We start from the raw sequence: 21,157 nt of genomic DNA, 5'->3' as shown, positions 1-21,157 counted from the left end.
ATCATGGTTTTTTACAACTACATGAATGTACTATTGTTGTGTGATTTATTACTGTTACTGCAGGTTACTCGCCATACCAATACCAACTAGATTTTTAAATCTTAATATAAAGTGAGTAACAGTAGGTGGACATTAGGTAAGGCTGCACTTTTTGCAGCAATCTCGTATATATATATATATATATATGGATAATGTTATATTGTTTATGCAGGTTACAATTTGAAGTGGCCTTGAAGAGGCTTGCTGATACACTAAGCCTGTTTTTCCTCCTTATGGTTTTAAAACCATTCAGGTACTTGAAGTTTTTACCCTTCATCACCTCATATCGTTATTTTTTCATTGCTTTTTATTTTCCTTGCAGATGTAAAAAAAACAAACAAAAAAAAAACAACCCAAAACAATTCGAAGGAATTTTTTTTTCTTGTAAGCTTTCGGGTTATTTTTCAGTTTCATTTTAAACTGTTTTAAATTGCTTGACGCTGGGTGGGATAACACTTAACCACCCCCACAGGTGGATCTATCTGGCTTATGGTGGCGTAAAAGTTTTCTATTGGACTGTCTAGTCGGCGCCTCATCAGGAGATGTGGATGTATGGTTTTTTGTTTGCTTTGTTTTTCTACTGCAGCATGGGTCAAACATTAAAGAGGTTCTGTATTGTAGTCGGTGTTGCTGAAGCTTGAATTTCTTCACAATTATATATATATATTCATATTAGTACAGGCCATGGCCAAAATATTATATGGTGGTTCTATATGGACTGAAAAAATAAGCTCCTAAATTGAAAGTTAATTATCGAGATTAATACGTGTTTTATTACTGAAAAAGAAAAGCTTTGATTTCTGATCTTTAACAACTGAAACTGCTCACTTTATCATCTGACTCAATAAGCTAATAATCAGTATGTGTAGCTAAAACAACAGTGTGAACACAAAAAACCCCACACCACTTTTAAGATGAATAATCGTTTCATTTATATTTGAAAGAAAAACTGTTTACATCCAAAACAAATGCCATCAAACAGGTTTATTAGTAGAGCTGAAACAAAAAAAAGTGACAGTTCATAAACAACCATTTTTGTGGTGTATACTGTAAGGCTGATGTCATTTTATTTCAAATCTGTTGAACATATTAACACATTTATGTCTCAGTGTATCTTTAGCCTTCACATTGTCCATCTCAGATATATGGCTTTTATTTTCTCTACTTAGAAAAGTATGATTAAAAACATCCTTATATACACAAATACATTCATATTTACATATTGCAAATGGTGTGAATCAGTTACATTATTGTTTTCTAAAAAGAAAAATGCTTTGACAAAAAAAAGGTACATGTAATAGGACTGTGCAGCCTACATTAATACGTCTTGTACCACAAGCAGTTTAGCTTGCATTCAGTTTTTTGCTTTTCAAATGTAATAAAACAAACTTAGAAACCTTTAGGTGACAAAGAGAATACAAACATATTTAAATGTTTTTGTCTGGTAGGAACACAACCGTGGAAATCTGATGAAATACTGCTCTTCTGTTTTTACAGTGATTAAAGATGTAAAAGTCTTGGAACCGTAATGTCCATAAAACAGAGACTAGGAAACGTTCTTGCTATTTTCTGTGGTTTTATCACTGTCCTTGGACGTATCGTGTTTACTGTCCTTTTTCTCTTCTTTCTTATCTCGGCTTCTGCTTCTTTCCCGACGATCTCTGCCTCTGTCACGGTCCCTCTCCTTTTCTCTCTCTCTCTCCCTCTCTCTGTCCCTATCTCGATCTCTGTCTCTGTCCCTGTCTCTACCCCGATCTTTCCCACGATCCCTGTCACGGTCTCTCTCTCTGCTTCTGGATCGGTCCCGCTTCCTGTCTCTCTCACGCTCTCGTTCTCGCTCTCTGTCACGGTTTCTTCCCCTATCTCGGTCCAAGTCTTTCCTGTCAGATTCCCTAACTCTGTCTCTGTCTCTTTCCCTGTCCCTATCTCGGTCTCGCCTCTTGTCTGAATCTTGATCCCTGTGTCGTTCTCCCTCTGCATCCCTGTGCCTCTCACCCTCCCTCCCTCTGCTGCGGTCTCTTTCTCGGCTACGCTCGTTATCCCGGTCCCTTTCTCTGCCTCTGTCCCACTCTCTTTCTCGGCTCCACCGCTTTCCCTGCCCCTTGTCCCATGAGGGCCTGCCAGCATGAGGGACATCTCTCTCTTTCTCTCTCCGGCGGTCCTCAGACAGATCCCTCGGCCTCTCATCAGGGGCCTGTGAGGAACCATGAATGAGTTCTCTATGTCCTTCAAAGCGGCTGAAGCGATCTCCACTGCGAGGCTCTGAGTCCTCACGGGTGGTGCTGCTCCTCCTCCTCATTTCAGGAGAATGGCGGCGCCAGTGATCGTCCCGGTGTAGGTCTGGCGGACCTAGTGGAGCCTCCGGAGGAGTTGGCAGCAGTGGCCCGCTGTGGCGAACAGGTCTCGCCTCATCAGAGTACCTGTCAAAGCGGTACCGGTCAGAGCCTGCAAAAGGCGGAGGTCTGGTCTCCTGAGATGGAGGACCTCTGTGCTCATCAAAAAATCCTCGGTGTGGTGGTGAAGATGGAGGTCTGGAGCCCCCATACTGGATTTGTGGATTGAAGTGCTCCCCACTGGGAGGCTGACCTCGTCTGTCCTCATACTGGTTATGTGGAGGTCCCCGGTAGCTTGGACCTGGTGGAGGGCCCTGATTGGGATTATTAACAGCATCTTTGTTATACTGTTCTGCAGATCCTCGAGCCTGGTCTACTATTGTTGGTTGAGCCCCATGGTCACCATACTGAGGTGGTGGGGGACCCCTATGCCCTGGAAAGAGATTTGGAAGAGGAAGCCTGTTATCAAAGTGACCAGGTGGCAGAGCGGTGAAAGGCAGAGGAGGACCTCTGTTTCCAGGGAAATTAAAAGGTGGTGGGGGAGGACTAGTGAATCTGGGCGGAGCTAAGCTGTTCTGTCCATCGAAGGTGGGGGGAAGGGGAAGTCCTGGAGGGGGACCTGGTTGTCCAATGTGCTGAGGGGGAATGGAGGGATCAAATATCTGAGGAGGTGGGCCCCTCTGGGTTACTGGAGGGAATGGTGGTAGTGGTGGGCCTCTGGGTGGCATGATATTCTGAGGTGGTGGGCCAGGTGGTGGCTGTTGAGGTGGTGGCTGCGTGCTTGACCACTGGTTTTGATAGGGAGGGTATGAAGATGGTGGTGGGCCATACTGCTGACTGCTGTCACCTTGCATTGGGGGATGACTGTGCACAGGGGGAGGAACATGGATTGGAGGAGGGGGTCCCTGAATAGGAGGGGGGGCTGACATTGGAGGACCTTGCATGGCCTGCATGGGTGGTAGCACAGGCACTGGAGGCGGCCTCATTATTAGATTTTGGCCCTGCATGGAACGGGGAAGGGAGAAGTTGGGTTGTGGAGGAATGTCAGCTGGAGGTTTGTACTCACTGTCGAAGTCTGACCCTGTCATGTGATGCAGCATGTGATGTGACTGAGTGTCAGCTGCTGCTGTGCTCTGAGTGAGTACTGGGATTGTTGAAGTTATTTTGGATGTTTTTGCAGGCTCACTGTAATATCTTGCTGTAGATGTCTCTTGGCTATTCTCCTCATACTCTGAATCCTCAGCTTTTAAAATACTGGCTGCATTTGGCCACATACTGAACTTGTCCATCTTTGTTTCAGACTTAACTGGCTCGCTTTCCTCTTTTTTCTCTTCTTTCTCATCTGTGTAGCTGACTTCCATATCAGGGTCCACCTTTTCGCCTAATAAAGGAATTGAAACCTCTGCCTTGTCCGATTCCATGAAAACTAGCGCCTCACTTTTCACTTCCTCTTGATGCAGTGAGGGGTCTGAATCTTGTGACGAGTCTGCAGGTTCGCCTGTTTTAGGCGACTGCAGCTCTTGCACCTCAGGCTGTGAGGCTGGAGGAACAGGATCGGTCACTGGAGCAGGTGTCTCCTCTTTGTCCTCGGGTTCATCAGACAGTTTTCTGCTGCCTGTAGACTGGCGAGGATCCCTGCTTTGTCTGGGATCTCTCCTCTGATTGATTAAAGGAGCAACAGATGAAGATTTCACAAGCTCCTCAACCTTTTTGCCAAGCTGTAGCAACTGACAATTGGCCAAAAGAGATTTTGCAGGTTGAGTTAAGAGTGTGCTTGCAAGTGTCACTGAGGCAATAGGAGTGCTTGTAGAGGACATTTGCTGTTCTCCTTGTTTCTGCAATGCTTGATCACCAATGTGTTTAAGGCTCTCAAGAATCTTTTGGGGATCGGCTGCAGACTCAGTTGCAGGCTTAGCTTGACCTGGAACTAAAGTTTTAACCTCTTCGAAAATAGAGTCATCCTCTGGGTCATATGCAACATCATCAGCTTCACTTGTTTCCACCTTAGGTTGCTTAGTGACTTCAGGTTTGCTTACCACCTCCATAGGCTTCTTCGGCACATTGTAGGATCTACTGGGGTCATATTCTTCTTCTGGGTCATAAGGTCGGTCATCTTCATCCTCCTCTACTGTTTTTTCTTTAGAAATCTGTGCAAACTTCTGAACTATAGGATCTAACATTGTACCTGTTGGGGCAGCAAATTCCCCACCCTGATCAGACGGTGAGTTGGAAGCTTCAGAGTCATGTTTTTTCTTGCCAAAAAGAGTCTTGAGAATGGTCTCAAGAGGAGTGGCAGCTGCTGCGGATGAAGAAACAGAGTTGGATGAAGAAACGGAGTCCTTGTCAGTGGTAGCGGATGTGGATGGAGCCTTGATGGAAGATAACAGGGACAGAACAGAGGTGGTGGAAGCCTCGGAGGAGCTAGATGGAGGTGATCCTGGAGGAGTTGTGCTGAAGGGGATTTCAAGACTTTGCCGTGTGTTCTTTTCTGCTTTGACTGCAGGAGGTGGCTTTGGAAGGCTGGTTTCCTCTGCATCTTTGGTTTGAGTCTTGGACCGTTTCTCTTCACTTTCTAACGGAGCACCAGGACGTTTTCTATCCTTCTGGCAGATCAGCAGGCCAAGGAGCAGGTTAGGACGAGCTGGTTCAAGACCTGTGAAATAAAAAGACCAAAAAATAAGCTGAACGTGCAAAGCTAAAGAAATGTTTTCATGGTCCAAACTGAAACAAAATGTACTGTACTTGGTTTTAAAAGACATAAAACCAAAATTCATAGAAGACTAATTGTTAAATTTGCTGATATCTGTCAGTTGTGATATGTGCTGATGATGAATTTCCAGATAATCTACTGACAGTGGCAAAAACAAAAAAACAAAACCCAATAAAACTGTGTGAATATAATAACTTTGATGCTTTGTTATCATCAGTACCCTACAGTCAGGGCCAATGATTTCCACACTGACATTTCATTTCACTCCTTTAATATAAAAAGAATCATCAACAGCTAATAGTTGCAAAATATGCAGAAAAAAATAGCCCTGAGATTCCCAAATGGACAGCTGACTTTATGTTGCCGTAACTTCTCAGCTGTTGTTTAAGACTAAATGCAATAAAAACAGTGACTTTGTTTCAGTGGTGCAGCATGTGAAAGAATGAGCAAAACCTATTTGTAATGTGACTGAAAACATAGCTCATAGAAGTGTACTGGTAACATCTATCCAATATTGTTTTCACTGATCCAGCTCAGAAGAAACAACAAGCTGAGACTAACATGGCAACCTGCGATGCAAACTTTCTTTATTAAGTCAAATACACAGAAGAGACACAGTAACTGTTACATGCAGAGATATTTACAGGGTATCAACAAGGAGCGTGAGCACCCTCTACAGTACAAACCCATCAATTAAACCAACTCTCTTTTCCAACCTCAGGAAAAAATGGATTTAACATACTCCAAACACACAAGGAATAGAAAGAAAGTTTTACCATAAAAACAATAATATTTACAAATTTACACACAAATACCCACAAAGATGTATACATCTATCTCTTTACATGCTTACCTGGCCCGTCAAATGGCAACAGTTTGGAGGGTAATGGGTCCTTTGAGCCCAGGGGGATGAGATAGAGGTCTTTGATGCGGCGGTTGTTGTTAGCTACCACACCAAATCTTTTTCTGCTGCTAAAGTAAGAGAAAAGAGAGACGTATGCCACCTCTTCCTCCTCTGTGGCTGGATGGAAACGGATCAGGCACAGCTCCTGTGATTTGAAAAAGAAAACAGTACAGTTTCATGCAAGGCTTTAAAGTTAAAACAGCCTTTTAACAAGTTAGTTTTTGTACTAACAAACCTTGGAGAGGGAGGTTTTTAGTTTCCCAACATAGTCCCAAACTGTGGTTGGAGAAATCCGACCTCCAACATGAATGGTGTCTGGCAAATCCTGCACAACAACAACAAAACCAGTTATTTTTTTGGCCTGTATGTATGTCAAACAGTTTGAAATTCAAAGATTACAGGGTCTGATATTAAAGTGGACCTATTATACTCCTTTACAACCAGATATTTTTTATTCTTGGACTATCCTTTTTCATTTTAGGGCCTTTTTGCATTCTACTTTCTTCTAACTGAAGACCAAAATGTTTAAATAAGAAAAAGCATAAGGCATTTACAAAGAAAACTAATACCATAAATGTCATTTCTATGAATCATTAATGATAACGAAAATATTCTTGCTTTAGAAAATGTACCTCTTTCAAGTGTTCAAATGATCCCGAGACCAGGTAAGCCTTGGTTACAAACTTTGCTACTGACTGCATGTTGATAAATCCTTTCCAAATCTTCTCTTGACCATGGAGAAATATTGCAGTTTCCCCCTCAGGAGGCGGCTCAGATCCACTGTAAAAACAAAAGCATCTTCCTTTTAGACAGGCTACATGCAGTCTCTTACTATAACATACTACACAAAACAGTATCTCAAAGCATCTCATCAACAACAAAGTCCCTCAGTATCACCAGCACTACAGCTGCTGTTACTTTACTCTGGTATACTTTTAGCTAAAACGTAAAATATCTGTGCAAAATACTAAAGCTTATTAAAAAGAGAGCTCTCTGGTATTTTTAAGAACTTTGGTGAGATGTAGCACCTTGTTTTTGACAGTTTGGGCGCAGCAACTGAAGGTGGCGGCGCAGGGGGCATCGGTAGTGGTGCCTTAGGTAAAACCTCCAATGGAGCAGTAACAGGAGCTGGGAGTGGGTCTGCTGCATTGCTGGCAGGCTTTTCTGGGGCCATGTAAGTGACGCTCACCCCAGTGCTGTGCCTGGCCATGCGAGGGTCCCTGCGGGTGATACTGACAGAGGAGATGGGTACAGGGGCCTGTGCTACAGGTGCCATCGTGGTGATATCCTCCTGATAGAGCTGTGGCTGTGATTCTGGAACTGCTGGCTCTACGGTGGACTGGTAGGATGAAGAGGCCGGGTGTTGGTACAATGAAGGATCTTGGTAGGTGGCCATGCCGGCCTGTGGCTGGCTGACAGGTGAGACATCCCCTGATCTGGATGAGAATGACTCTTGTCTAGGTGGCTTTGTTTCAGGCTTCTTGGTGAGTCTGGCTTTTTTAGCAGCAGGCTCATCTTCTGTCTTTTGGCCTACAAGGCAAGATTATTACAAAAATAAAGAAATAAATCATCCATATAATAATCAATTCTGCTGAAAAATGATAGCACTTCTTCTTAGCCTCTTATTTACCTGTACATATTTTGCAGTTGAGGTCAAACAGATGGGCCCTGTGTTCAGAAGTAGTGTCTTTGAGCATGCTACTAAAAATGTCTGGCATGCTGCTGCCACTGTTCCCCTCAGCAGCAGATGCCTGAGCTGAAGCTGAAGGGGTGGAACCAGATTCCTCCTGATCCTGAGGATATACCAAAGAAGATCAGTCAAACTTCAGATGAACTGGAATCGCAGGCACTCATGTAACAACTACAATTCTCAGTGGTTCACACACCCATGCATTTTGTGAGAGGCAGATAAAGCTTAGGAAAGAAACTGACAGGACAAGAGGCGATAACTTGTAAGCTGGTGAACATTCTTTGATAGTTTGCACTGTGTGCCAAGAACCTCATGCATGAAAAAAAGAGGGTGAGAGCAGCAGCTTGCCACCACTTACTGTAGAAGAAGCCATGCGAGAAGATGAAGTGGTGGCAGAGATACATACATCTGCATCAGATGTTGGTGGAGCATCCTCCACATCGGCGCTATGGGAGCCACCATCATGCCTGTTGCCTGGTTTGGACTGCCCTGAATGGGCTTTTGCACTAGGAGACTGAGGCTAAAGAAAAGGAAAAGGGGAAAAAAACTTTACAATGGTGTAAATTTATGCAGACAGGTTTTTCAAAACTGCAAATCCTAACAGGAAAATTTATGAGTCTTAAGCTGCCCTACACCTGATGTTTGAATTAAAAGGCAGTGCCATTTACCTCAGGAGCCTCAGGCTTCCTCCACTCAGATATCTCCTTTGAAAGCAGCTCTTCAGCACTTAGTCTGACCAGTCTAAAGGGACTGACCTCACCTCCCACCACTCGGTAGAACAAGCCCTGAGACAAACATGCCATACAGCGCAAACATGAGAATATGTTTTTCAAGCTATAATTGGTGTCCTTCCATTCACAGCTGCATAAACACAAGATATGTACTTTACTGAAAACAGCATGCACGTTAATGTTGACTCACTTTGTTTTTAGGGTCCTTCAGATTGAACATGAGGGACCTGTATTTGTTTTTGTATTTGCTGTCGGTGCTAAGACAGAGGTTAAACATCTCCTTTTCAATAGCAAATGCCAGTCGTCCCACCTCGCTCTCTGTCATTTTCAGATCATCACTGTCGCACACCCTGGTGGAAATGAACAAAAGAATGTATGTTTAAATCTGCAGACCTCGGGTAATGTTTTTGGAACCAAAAGAAGAAAGAATTTGGAAAAAAAAAAAATCAAACTGGGACTTGCAGGTCACTCACCTTTTATAAAGGATGTCTGTCAAAGACCGCCGGATGTTCTGTCTCATCTGGTTGTTAGGTGGAAGCGGCATAGGGGAAACAGGTGGTGCTGAAACAGGTGGTGCTGAAACAGCTGAATGTGTAGGTCTGGAGGATGAAGAGTGGCTGGAGGGAGAGGAGGAAACGGGAGATGATGGGACTCTAGGGGATGAGGACGACTGTCTGTGGGGACTAGTGTCCTTTTGCTGAGGTTGCTTCTTGGGAATGGTGAAGTTAGACTTGGTGACTCTCAGTGCTCCTGTGACGTGGATCGGGCCTGAAGGAAAGGGAGATGGGGAGTGGACAGGTGGCTGGCCGGCCTTTTTGGACTTTGTTGCAGTTTTAGCTGGGGGTGTTACAGGCTTCTTGGATCCCTTTGAACTGGCAGCTTGAACTGGAGGTTTCTTTCCCTTTGGGGAAACCTTGGTTGGTTTTGTTGCTGTGGACTTCTTGTTTCCTTTTCCAGCTGCCGCAGATGCTGAAGAGGATTTCTCAGGAGCTGGGGCTGGTTCCTTTTCCTTATGGTCCTTCTCACTGTGCTTCTCTTCTTTAGTTGGGGCTGGAAAACAAGAACAAGATCCAATATTTTAAAATATGTGATAATGTTCAGTTGTAATGTGCAATGTGGCAACATATTTTGCTAAATTACAGGCAGTCAATTGCACAAATCAGACTATATTGCTAAGTCGAAGTCAAGCAGTTTTAAAATGTATTTCAAATAAACTGAATCCCCCAAAAAACTAGTAAAAATGCAAATCATATTAGCGAGAGAGAGAGAGAGAGAGAGAGAGAGAGAGAGAGAGAGAGAGAGAGAGAGAGAGAGAGAGAGAGAACACTGTCAAAAAAACAAAGTTGACAACAGAGCAGATGAAGTCCCTTTTTATTTTGTAGTAGTGACAGCACAGTAGTGGGGGCGATACCTTCTTCCCAACTATTATAGAAATATGCAAGTGATGATCCTCAACGACAAAATTAGTATTGTTTTCCAATCATTTTGATATATTCACATAGAAGATGAGCAGGTTCAAGTACTATAAATCATGTGCCAGCCAAGCAGAATGAACTAAATAGCATTAAATCTAAAAAGATCTACAACTACCAGCTCCAAGCAACCACAACCAGGTATCCACTGGTTATAACCATGTGCCACAGGTGTCACACACCCTAAATATCAAAATGTAATTTAGTCTAACCATAACACTGTAAATATAATTAGTTAATATGACAAGATCACCTATATGCACCATCAAGTTGATAGTTGAACTCTGACCCCAGAAACACCAAAGCCAAATTCTTCTCCTCTTTCAAATTGTGGAGACAGTAGTAATCCATTTGATCAAAAGCTTCAGTCGCAATAAATATCACATAGAATATTTCCTAATTTGATATGGGGGGCGGGGGGGGGGGGGGGGGGGGCAACCAGTAAGCCAATAGATCTGCTACCTGGTAAACACTTTCAAACTGTCATGTGCAGATGTTTGTCCTTCCGTCATCTCAAACGTGCAGCAGAACTGCATTAGCTTTGAGCTAACTTGACATACTATACAGCCACCAAATGTTTACACTATGCCTTTGTGCAATGATACAATATATACAACCAGAGCAACTAAAATCAGCTCTTTTCTATAGATCATAAGTTGTCAAACAAGCCAAAATCATCATTCAGCAAAAGGGATATGGATGATCAAATCACTGAGCTCTAACTTCCCCCTGTTGAAGAACCATCAGTGGCTATATGGCCTTCTTGAACATTAGGAATGCATTTATACCCAATTACTCTTTGCTGTCCCATCAGGTAAAATCCTCACTATTTCTCCAGGCTTTTTATAGAGGCAGCCAGACAGAAAATGAAACTGTCCACATTTCATATTGTTCCCTCATTACATTTAAAATCAGGTGCAAAAAATATGTTTTAAAAAAATCAAGATGGCACTTCTTTTAGCCCTTTGTGCTCAGCCCAGGTCTTCAGATTTCATCTTCAGGTGTAGCATTCCTGAACTTCACTGCATCTCCACAGGTGCTCCAGTCTGATAGAGGTTCTGTCATATCCAGCTGTTCACCATCTGAGAGGCTCTCAAGCTTCAAAGTCTTCATAGTGTGTGTAGACTTAAACAGTTGCACATGTCTAATTAAGCTTAACTGGTCAGGATATCCTACGGCAAGCCAACAACGCTCACATAATCAATCGAGGCATCCAAAAATCAGTTTAACACCTTTTATTTTAAAACCAGTTTCCCACGAGCAGTGATGAATCATATTCAACATGCATGAAAAACTTTGAAAAAAATAGCCCATTACTCATAAAATGAAGGGCAAAAAACACAAGGTTGGATTTTTAATCAGCTCAATATGACCCAACTTCATAGGCTGACATTATCACAGGGGACAGCTCAGACACCTACCTGCTGGAGGATGGGAGGGAAGGGCCTTATTTGAGACCAACAGCTGAGGAGATGAACCCAGGATGTGAAGAGACATGTACGGTCAAACCAACCAGGTAATTTGAAAACACACACACATCATATCAATCAATCACTAAGATATTGCCCTCCTTTTTGTTTCTACCACACTGGCCTTTATAATCTCTTAGGTTGCAGGCACATATGTGGGAAACCTATAAAAGGGGTACTCCAACAAACCAGTGCTGCATTTCCAAAAGACCAGGGACTCCCGGGAGGCATTCCTGAAACTAAGGGATTAAAATCAATGCAGCAGAGGCATTGCTCTGAAAAAAAAATTTTTTTCTCATAACACATCGGCCTCAATGTAAATGTCTGCAACTTCCAAAATGATGATTTTGATTTACAGCACAGGCTTTCTGTAAGAAATTAAAAGGCTCCAATTCAAAGCCAAGATAAGAGCGATGCAAGTTGTTTCATGCTTCAGAAAGCTCCTCTAGAGCCAAGGAACACATTGTCCAACTTAATTAAGTAATCTTAAAAGAGTGCAACCAATGGAGTGAAGGACCCGTTTCCAAATAACTATCTGCTGGATCAGAAATACTTACCAAAATCACACGGGACACTTACCTGTTCACAGCTGCCAAGTTTTCATTAGACAACAAAATCCTTACATTAAACATCACAAAACCTTGTAAATGATAAAGTAGTCTGCTATACAGATGAGTTCATGTTCTTTCCCAAACGTTTGGACCAGTTTTAAAGGATGTTAGCATGACAGGAGCACATTTATAATGGAAGAGCAACAGTATGGTTTCAACAACAGATCAAGACCTTCAAAGAGATACATACACTTTTTGTTTAACACTGTTGGTGATATGGGTGTAGTCTTTTCTGGTGTTACTGCAATGTAATTATGGTCGCTGGACCAGGATGCAGTGGCTGGCGGAGGTGGGTGTTCCTCAGCATGCTCATCTTCGTCGTCATCATCATCTGGATCAGGACTGTGGTCTTCGCTATCCGACTCCTCCTGGGTCTTCTTCTGCACCTTCTTCCCACCGGCACCGGTCCCCTGAATAGACGAGAAGAAACACATTCAGACGTTTTAGCCACTCAGATTGATTTAAAGTGACAGTTCAGCCCAAAACCAAATTCAAATCTTTTTATCCAGGCCTACAGTACATTTTTATTCATATTGCCTATACTCATGAATCAAATGACTATGCAAAGAAAACATCCACCTACCCACTGTGATCTGTGCAGCTTTTAAACACCTATGGCAGCCCTCCTTAGCTGAGCTGTAGGGACTGCTAGCTACAAGTTTTATTTGTTTATAGAGTAGAAAGAAAATAGTTCCAAATGAACCTGCTCAGATCAAGGTTTGTGGATTTATTTATTTTGTAGTTTTAAAGACACTCAAGCTGAGTTTTAAAAAATGCATTTATAGGCACTCTGAGCACAATAAGGCAAGTACCATCTCGCTCCACTCTAATAAAGAACATTTCCCCGGCCAAAATCTCTAACTGGTCAACTGATACCATCAAAATCAAGATGGAAAAAACAGCACAACGGGGCAGGAAACACACATCACTTTTATTTAGGAGGTGGTGAACTGTTCCTTTAACAACAAACGAAGATGTTTAAAACGTGTTTACTTGTGTTGTTTTAAGAACAGATTTTTCTCTCTCCAAACAAAACAGGTAAACAAAATCAATAGCCTTTTCAGTCTACTCTCCTCTTTAAGCATACAAATAGTGTGCAGTTAATAATTTAAAACATATTAATGACATTTCTGTGTACTCCAATGCTGGAGCTGGAGGTCTCTTACACTGCTTTGCATGTATCCAAGTCTAAACCTGGACACATTTCTATGATTATTGTACTGTGTACTGAACTTCTTTTTTTGAAATTGAAAATTATCTAAATCCGGAACATTAACATTAGTGTTTGGGCCTAGCATACCAAAATTGTCAGGCTTCCTGCATATGCTCTCCAGTTTAAATTATGACCATGGATTTAAACTTCACAAAACCAAGTAAATGATTACATAATCTGCTATACAGGTGAGTTCATGGTCTTTCCTAAACCTCTGGACCAGTTTTAAAAGACGTTAGCATGACAAGACCTACATTTATAAAGACACCCAATGTCTGAAGGAGTTGTTAAACTCAGGGATTGAGTTAAGCCACTTTAGTGTGCATCACTGCTCACTTCCTCTCCAAGCTGCTGAAGCTTTAATACGAAAGTCCTTTTGAGTTCCTGGAGAAGGCCTTTCTCCCCCAGTTTTTTTTCCCCACAAGACAAAGTTTGCAAACAATCACTTCAGAAGCAACATATGTGAGACTACTGACTGCTTTTCTTGTCAATGAGAAAAAAATACATTAATACTGAGCTAAAACACATGTAGCAAATGTAACCACAAATTTTAATCTATAAACAAAAAAAAAAAAAAAAAAAAAAAAAAAAAAAAAAAAAAGAGCACAAACAAGAATATAGACCATTTATAAGACAGATGAGTCTGCACTTTTTAAGTCTTTAGATTTTGCCCAATATATTAAAAATGTAACCTGTGATAGTGTATACAAACTACAGCCATGACTGTCAGTGCTTCATCATTGTTCCTGCATAAAGTCACCCCATATTCACCAGGGCGAGGGAACATCAGTAGTCTTTATGAACTGAAAATTATAATGGATCATTTATATTGGCTTGTAAAGTTAATACATGCTGGTTGTCTTAAAAACCCTAATCTGTATGCAGCACATTTCTTTGTGTCATGACACAGTAGAATGCTGAGGAATTATTCTCTTTGAGAACTCAAAGAGTGTTCAAAGATCAGATAGCATCATCTATCTGACAATGGATTAACTGTCTGTGTTGATCCATTTTCTGCAAATTACACTATTACAAATACATCCATTTTATGCCCCGATTGGCCAGTAGTATGCATGTTTCTGCCACTTCACATGAAATAAATGCACGTTTCATACTGGAAAAAGCCTTTTAAGACTAGGTTTGTGTGCCGACCCAATACGTTTGCTTATTTAGGCCAGCACTTAAACAACAAATTATGCTGAAATCAGAGTTTAGCAGTTCCCATTTGTTTAAATGTTAGAATTAAGAGTAGACCATTCAATTATATTTATGCCTTGTGTACTGACACTGACATGCAGAGTGTAATCAAAAACAAGGAAACTTGATATTGCCAAGACAAATGATGAAACTAAATTGGTGAATTTTTCTTCCCAAACAAGACAGTAATGACATCTGACTATATTAACTTCAGCAAACAATGCTGATATAATATCTCAAATGTGTCAAGACATGATGAAAACTCAATGAATGACTATGAAATATAAGGAGTGATTCAGTTTAGATAGTTCAGTCTATCTGTGAAACAACAGACTCAAGTGTTGGTGACTACCTAATAACTTTTTAATTGTCAAAGGGAATTAACATTCCTGCTTTAAAACCAGGCAAACGTCATCATTTTAGGCCATCCAAGTTACCTTTAGTGTGGACTTTTTCTGAGCCTTGGCCTTATCCTTTTGCTTGGGCTCTTTGACATCAGTGATGGACTTCATGGCAGCAGCAGCATGTCTCAGGATACAGTCGTTTCCACAGTACACAGAATCAGGTTGGGCATCATTTTCACAGCCAGGTCCAATACATCTTGAGAGGGAAGACTCCTCATCAGCCTTTCGCTCAGCCTTGTCCTCGGGAACCGCCAATGTTGGGGTCGTTTTCACCTCCACGTGTGATGCGACTTTCTGTACTGTGTCTGGTGGGGCTTTGACTTCTGGTGTGCCTTCTGTTGCCTTCTTCTCAACAGGTGGTGTGGCCTTCTCTGCCTTTGGTTCAGCTGGTTGCTGTACTGCCTGCTTCAAGCCAGTACAAAATAAAATTAACAGCTACTGATATTCTGCATTTCGCTGTACGATTGTCAGTTCAAACAATTTAAGAATCATCTTATTAATTGTGATCGTAATAGCATTTAAAGAATTTTGAGCTTCAAGCTGCTTTAGGTAGGCTTCTTTTTGCCATGCTTTCAATTTTTATCTGTAAACTTACATGTGAAAAACACCTACATCTCTCAGCAGAAAACTGGGCAGAGAGCCCTACCTGCCACCAATTATTACAACCTAACTGACATTCTTGAAAATAATGATTACTGTGCTCATTTTCAGCTACATAATTAAGCTATATATATTTGATTCCTGAGCTCTATTAGGATTTAGTGCAGCTTTGTGTGATTTATATATTAACATTTAAAATTTATCCTAAATTGACACTTGGTGCAGCCCTCCCCCTTCTAGCTGGCTGGAATTTGTAAATGGAAGGTCTGAAAAGGGCGGGCCTGCAACTAAACCACAATGGACCCTGAGAATATGCCCTCTTTATGACATCAGACAGATCCAACAGTAGAAAAAACACACACAGAGCATTTACAGCAGTCTGAAGCTTGAACTTTTAGCACACAGATATTACATCTACATATACTGGCCTTATTATTTTAAAAATCACAGCATGCACCATGGTAGTATATGACAAAAAAATAAAAAGCACATAATTTTCCCTTTAAAAAAACCCAACATTTATGCACTCAAAAAGCAGTAGTAATGTAACTGGTATATGGCATCAAATGAGAAATTAAGTCATTAAGCATGGCATCAAATTAAGGACCGCACTTAAAACCCACTGTTAAATATTTAATAATAAGATGTGCAAAAAATAATTTGGAGGCTAAAACATTTTTTACGTTCATATCAGCTGCAAAGACCTACCGGCTGAAAGATTTTTATCTTCTTTTTTCCCGTTGGATTAGTAGCCTTCTCTATCCTTCCTTTGATACCCAGGTCCTCTGTTGCTTTCTCATCAGTACCAGTAGTTTGTGCAGATGAAGCTGCTGCTCGAACAGCTGACGGACTGGAGTCCCCTCCGGCATTATTACCTTTAACAGCACTTGTAGACGAGGTAACAGGAGGAGTGGAAGCATTGGTCGGCGAAGCAAAATCAGTTTTGGGCTTCCCAATTTCCATATTTGTAGAAAGAATAGAAGTTGCAGGCCTGACCACCTGGTTTTTCTTAGCGGTGCAGTTTGGGCAGATGTAGTCTTCCCCATTTCTCTCCATCAGCCGTCCACGGGCCTCAGTGATTCCCACACAGTCCCCATGAAACCACTCTTCACAGCGGTCACAGCAGATCATAAACCTGGTGAGCAGTGAATATCAAGACATTCTCAAATAATAGTAATTAAAACATTTTTTTACTTGTGTATGAAATGATTCCTACAAAAGGCAACTAAGAGACAGTAGAGAGAAACAAAAACAAGTTTATGCACTACAGGATAAAGAGAGGCCAAAACAAACCTTTTGTTATGTTTTTGACGACAGATGCAGTAAAGTGCATTGGGGTCATAGCCTCCATCATCAGACTCCACTGAAGATGACGATGTGGATAAGTCATTCTCATCCTCATCATCTTCATCATCATCATCATCTTCTTCTTCTTCTTCCTCCTCCTCCTCCCCCTCTTCCTCCTCCTCCTGTGTCTGGGGTTTCCGTGTTTTTACACCACTCTGGGTAGCTTTAGGCTTTGCTTCCTTCTTTACAAGAGCATTGTTCTTGTTGTCAGAAGCTTTAACAGGTGTAATGTTCTGATTAGCTGCCTTCTTTTTATTGACATATGTCCGTATTGGTCCACGTTTTCCCTGCACTGCTGCAGCCTTGTCTGCCTCATCCTCGCCAGTCTTCTCAAGTTCATCATTTTTATCGTCATTCTTCTCCTCAGCAAACTCCTTCTTCTCAGAGTCCTCCTCTGGCTGAGTCTGTGCTGCACTGACACTCCCTACAGCTTCAGAAGTGAGATCACTCTTTTCTTCTTTTTTCTCCTCACTGTCATCCTGTGTATTCTTGACAGCATCTTTACTGTCTTCTTCATTCTCAGAGCTTCCCTCATCTTTCACCGTCGCTCCACCACCTCTGGTCTGCCTGCCACTACCTCGACCTTTCTTTTGAGTCTGCTTCCTTGCACCACTCCTTGTCCTTCTCTCAGGAGTCTCTGCTTTTTCCTCAACGGCCTTGGAATCAGCATTACCATCAAAGCTGGCCTCTGAGGCCGTCTCTGCATCAGTTGGGGTTTGTGAAGGAGGATCTCCACTTTCCACACTGGGAGGTGCGCTCTTTCTTGACGCTCTTTTGGCATTCAAGAGGAATTCCTCTAGTTTGTCAGTACGTTTAGGCTGTCGGCCACTACGGCGCACAGGACAGCGGGTTTCAGGGCTGTCGGTTACCGCTTCCACTGGCATCTCTCTCTTTGCAATGGTGGACCGACGGAAACCCCAAGTCTTCTTTAGCTCACTCTTGGCCTTTGAAGATTTATCTTGCTCCCCTACCAACTGTTTTGGCACATTCTCACTTTCAAGGTGAAACTGTTCCTCCTTCTCACTCCGTCCTTCTCCAACGCCTGTGAACAACCATTATTGATATCAAATCAGCATAACATTGGAAGAAAGGGAGAATGTTTTGCAAGCATGCATATGTAAGGCAAAACAAACCAAAACACAAAAATTACTGCTCAATTCTTATATCGCCCATACTTACCGTATGTCTAACCACATTTAAAATAAAAGTCCCTGACACCATAATTGTACCCACTTTTACTTTTTAAGACAAGGTATTGTGAAGGGGGGGGGGAAAAAAAAGCTCATTCAAGATACCTTGAGAGCAGCTATCCATGCGGTCCCAGCTCTGCTCTGGCTCAGGGGCTAGAGAGAGCTCAGGGCTCACATTCCCATCCATAGATGATGGAGTCACTATTTTCAAAATTAACGTCTACAGTTCAGAGAAAAGAACAAGAGACCGACTATGAGTCACTCTTTTCACTTTACAAAATGAAAATTACTGAGGGGTGCCAGCTTTAAGGTAGCACTAAGAATGCTTAATAACGCCATCATTCTTAGACATACTTGTTATATTCTTTTGTACTTACACTCGCAAATAATAATACTAAAAAAATATTTTTCCTTCTTTTTTTTCTTTTTTTTAAGTGCAGCTCTTCAGAGGGTATGTTATGACACTAATGCTATCATGCATAGGGAACCCTGTGGGTGTAGAGCACCATGTACAGCACCCATGGAAATGGGCGCGATAGCACAAACATCTTAATATCATTTAGGCAAACAGGATAAAGAGAATCATTCTACAGAGTCTGTGCTTTGCGATCTTTCCAGTACTGTTATGCCATATTTAATACAGACAAAAATCACAAACCCTTTTTTAAAGGGCAAAACCACAAAATACTACAAAAAATAAATAAAAATCAGTAACCATCCCGCTGTTTAAAGGCAGTGATGCACATCCTCTAAAACTCTAATGTTGCCATGGTTGAAATAACCTTTTTTTTTTTTTTAACCGTAACCACATACTTTACTTTTAAATACACTTTAACTAAAGGTTAATAAATTATGACTTTAAGAATATGACAACACTTTATAATCTTAGACTTAACACTCATAATTAACTATAGCTATTCACAAGCCTAGACAAAGTTCCTGGTGGTCTGATAAAATTCCAGTTTTGTTTTTCTGTTCTTCTTGGCAGTTTGAGTTACAAGAATTAAGATGATGTTTCCTTTATATTCTCTAAAGCCAGAACTGCTGTTCTAATTTAAGGAAAAATAATGACAGGGAAAACCAATATCCATACCTGCAGTTCAGCAGATGTCTAACAAAGCAGTTCTTCAAACAAAAAAGCTTCCATAAATCCCAAATCATCAGAATTGGTATGAGGTTAGAGAACCTGAAAGACACAAGGAAGCACAAGTTAGGACACATTTATTTCAGGCTTCACAGAAAACAGACATGCAGCACAATGGTATGATGACAAAAATAACAAATTATAATTTTTAAATTATATTTTTATATTTTTAAAAAGTGACTGCTGCATTTTAAGAGCATGGGCAAATGGATGAAATAATCTAATCTGAAAGCATAAGTAGGCCAACCCATCACTTTACAAATACGCAAGTTCAAGTTTGCCATTTTCAGACAAGTTAGACCAAGTCAGAAACCTTTGGCAATTGTGTAAAGCCTTCTAGCATGAATATTCTTACGCAATGGACGCCTGAGTTTCCTGAAATTAGCGTTTTTATAAAGCCTTGCATACTGCACCGCCATCGATGGATTGGAGGGGGGTATCCACCCAAAGACTGCGAGTGTGATTGAACGGGATTTTGTCCAATGGTATGTCTGTGGTCACGACAACTCGCCACGTGAATGGGAGGACCGCTATAACCGAGGAAGGTGGGAGGGGCCATGACGAAAATAAAATTTCATATTATATAATATTGTGTATATACTTATACAGAAAAAAACAACTTTAACACATTTGCTAAAGGTTTACATCAGGATGCTGCCTGACGGCAGTCATCGGAAGAGCCATACTCGTGTCCAGTACTTGCTGCGCGACATTTAAAAGGTAGACTGCACACGGCCTTAGGACGCATGATATAATCTAATTTCTTCATTGCAATACGGCATACCACACTGTCACATGATACTAAAAACTAAAAACAGAACAAAAAAACCCAATGTGCAGACAATCAAGCTAGCAAAACGATATTGGAAAATCCGCATACTATAAGAGCAGACCCGTTCTTCACTCCTACATCTCCAGTGACGGCCGCAAAACATTCAACATTCCGCCAACCGCTTAGCTATTTACCATTAGCTCATGTAAACTACAAACGGGGTGCCACAAGCGGCGAAGAAATATTCAGTGGGAAACGGTACGCAACCCTTTCTATAACACTGAAACTACATTTGTATTATTAGGTTATTCTAGTCGTTTTTGTTTTGTTTCACAATGCGAAACTGCGTGTTGCAAAACGTGCACTTGTAGCCAGTAAGCTTAGCTAGCGCTGTTGGCCACAGCGAGCGTGGGTAAGCTAGCGGCAAATTCAACTTAAAATCATTAGCATTTAGGTAACCGTTAAAAAGCCAACATATAGTACAAACAAACTACGTGGGACAAGTATTTTGTAGCAAACTCAAATTTTAACCAATGTATACAACTGAAGTCGAATTTAAAAGCGTAACTGTACTCAAGCTATCGTCAAGCGAATCGTGTTCAACGTCCTCGCATCCGATACCTTCGCCCTAGACATGTTTGGTAGCAACAAAACACAAAAGCACGAACACACTCCAAAAATAAATATAACGGAACTAAAATAAATTAAGTTGCTGTATTTTACCCACCCATGCGTTATAAATACGGATAATGTCCCCTCGCTCTTTCGTGGGTCAGTCCTCCATTTTCCATTCCCTTTGGAGCTAACTGACTGCAGCAGATGGCTGACGGTTTACACAAAACGCTTTGTGTCTACAGCGCCCCCATTGGCCAGGAGGGAAACTAAGTAGAAGCAGAGGTCGACGTTCCGTCAATACGTAATCACTTTCAAACGGCGGGAAAGGGTGTAATTGTTTTGGGGTTGTTGTTGTTTTTTTAACAAAATGTGATTTGTCCTAAACTTAGTGGATTTAAATAAGTCTAATTCAGCTATTTACTTGATATTTGTCCCAACATGTGAATGTTTGCCAAATGAGCTCTTATTATTATGAGCTGATATTTAAAATTTACTTCAGTCACAACTCTTTCTATGTTACTTTTTTACTTTACTGTTTTTGTCACAATTTACACAGAAATGTACAATTCCGACCTCTCAAAAATCTGTTTTTGATAGGCCCATAAACGTCTACTTGGGGGCATTTGATGCAGATTATGGAAATGTTCAAATCTTAAAATGTGCCGCAGCTGTTTCATTGTTAGTACAGTCTTATAACATTTACATTCAACCAAACC

The 21,157-nt window shown here is 41.4% G+C and overlaps 1 protein-coding gene across 3 annotated transcripts; it reads right to left on the bottom strand.

Annotated features, from left to right (window-relative positions):
• Positions 1 to 1,008: 1,008 nt before the first annotated feature.
• On the bottom strand, positions 1,009 to 20,701 carry dido1 (death inducer-obliterator 1). 3 transcript variants are annotated; one of them, XM_085455927.1, is made up of 17 exons: positions 20,554 to 20,701; positions 19,004 to 19,096; positions 18,016 to 18,130; positions 16,667 to 17,762; positions 16,082 to 16,508; positions 14,807 to 15,178; positions 12,150 to 12,369; positions 8,881 to 9,457; positions 8,598 to 8,757; positions 8,345 to 8,461; positions 8,035 to 8,196; positions 7,617 to 7,779; positions 7,015 to 7,516; positions 6,619 to 6,766; positions 6,222 to 6,311; positions 5,936 to 6,131; positions 1,009 to 5,025 (listed from the first exon to the last, which is right to left on the bottom strand). In XM_085455927.1, exons 3-17 carry the CDS (start codon positions 18,095 to 18,097, stop codon positions 1,586 to 1,588), a joined length of 7,752 nt encoding a protein of 2,583 aa, XP_085312053.1. In that variant the 5' UTR covers positions 18,098 to 18,130; positions 19,004 to 19,096; positions 20,554 to 20,701; the 3' UTR covers positions 1,009 to 1,585. The 3 variants fall into 3 exon arrangements, with proteins under 3 accessions (XP_085312053.1, XP_085312055.1, XP_085312054.1); XM_085455929.1 differs by having other exon boundaries at positions 8,083 to 8,196; XM_085455928.1 differs by having other exon boundaries at positions 14,807 to 15,175.
• Positions 20,702 to 21,157: the final 456 nt, after the last annotated feature.

This window comes from Copadichromis virginalis, linkage group LG5 (assembly GCF_057382275.1).
Source record: "Copadichromis virginalis isolate Kocher_CV1m ecotype Utaka linkage group LG5, C_Virginalis_male_GT1.1, whole genome shotgun sequence".
Classification (NCBI taxonomy): domain Eukaryota; kingdom Metazoa; phylum Chordata; class Actinopteri; order Cichliformes; family Cichlidae; genus Copadichromis; species Copadichromis virginalis.
Note: the sequence above shows the minus strand (reverse complement) of the source record. Positions and strands in the feature narration are given on the sequence as shown.

Coding starts and splice junctions, on each gene's coding strand:
- dido1 (XM_085455927.1), bottom strand. CDS start 18,097: ATGGATGGGAATGTGAGCCCTGAGCTCTCTCTAGCCCCTGAGCCAGAG. Junction 8,197..8,344: donor GGAAGCCTGAGGCTCCTGAG/GTAAATGGCACT, acceptor CCTTTTCTTTAG/CCTCAGTCTCCTAGTGCAAA. Junction 6,312..6,618: donor CATTTGAACACTTGAAAGAG/GTACATTTTCTA, acceptor GTTGTTGTGCAG/GATTTGCCAGACACCATTCA.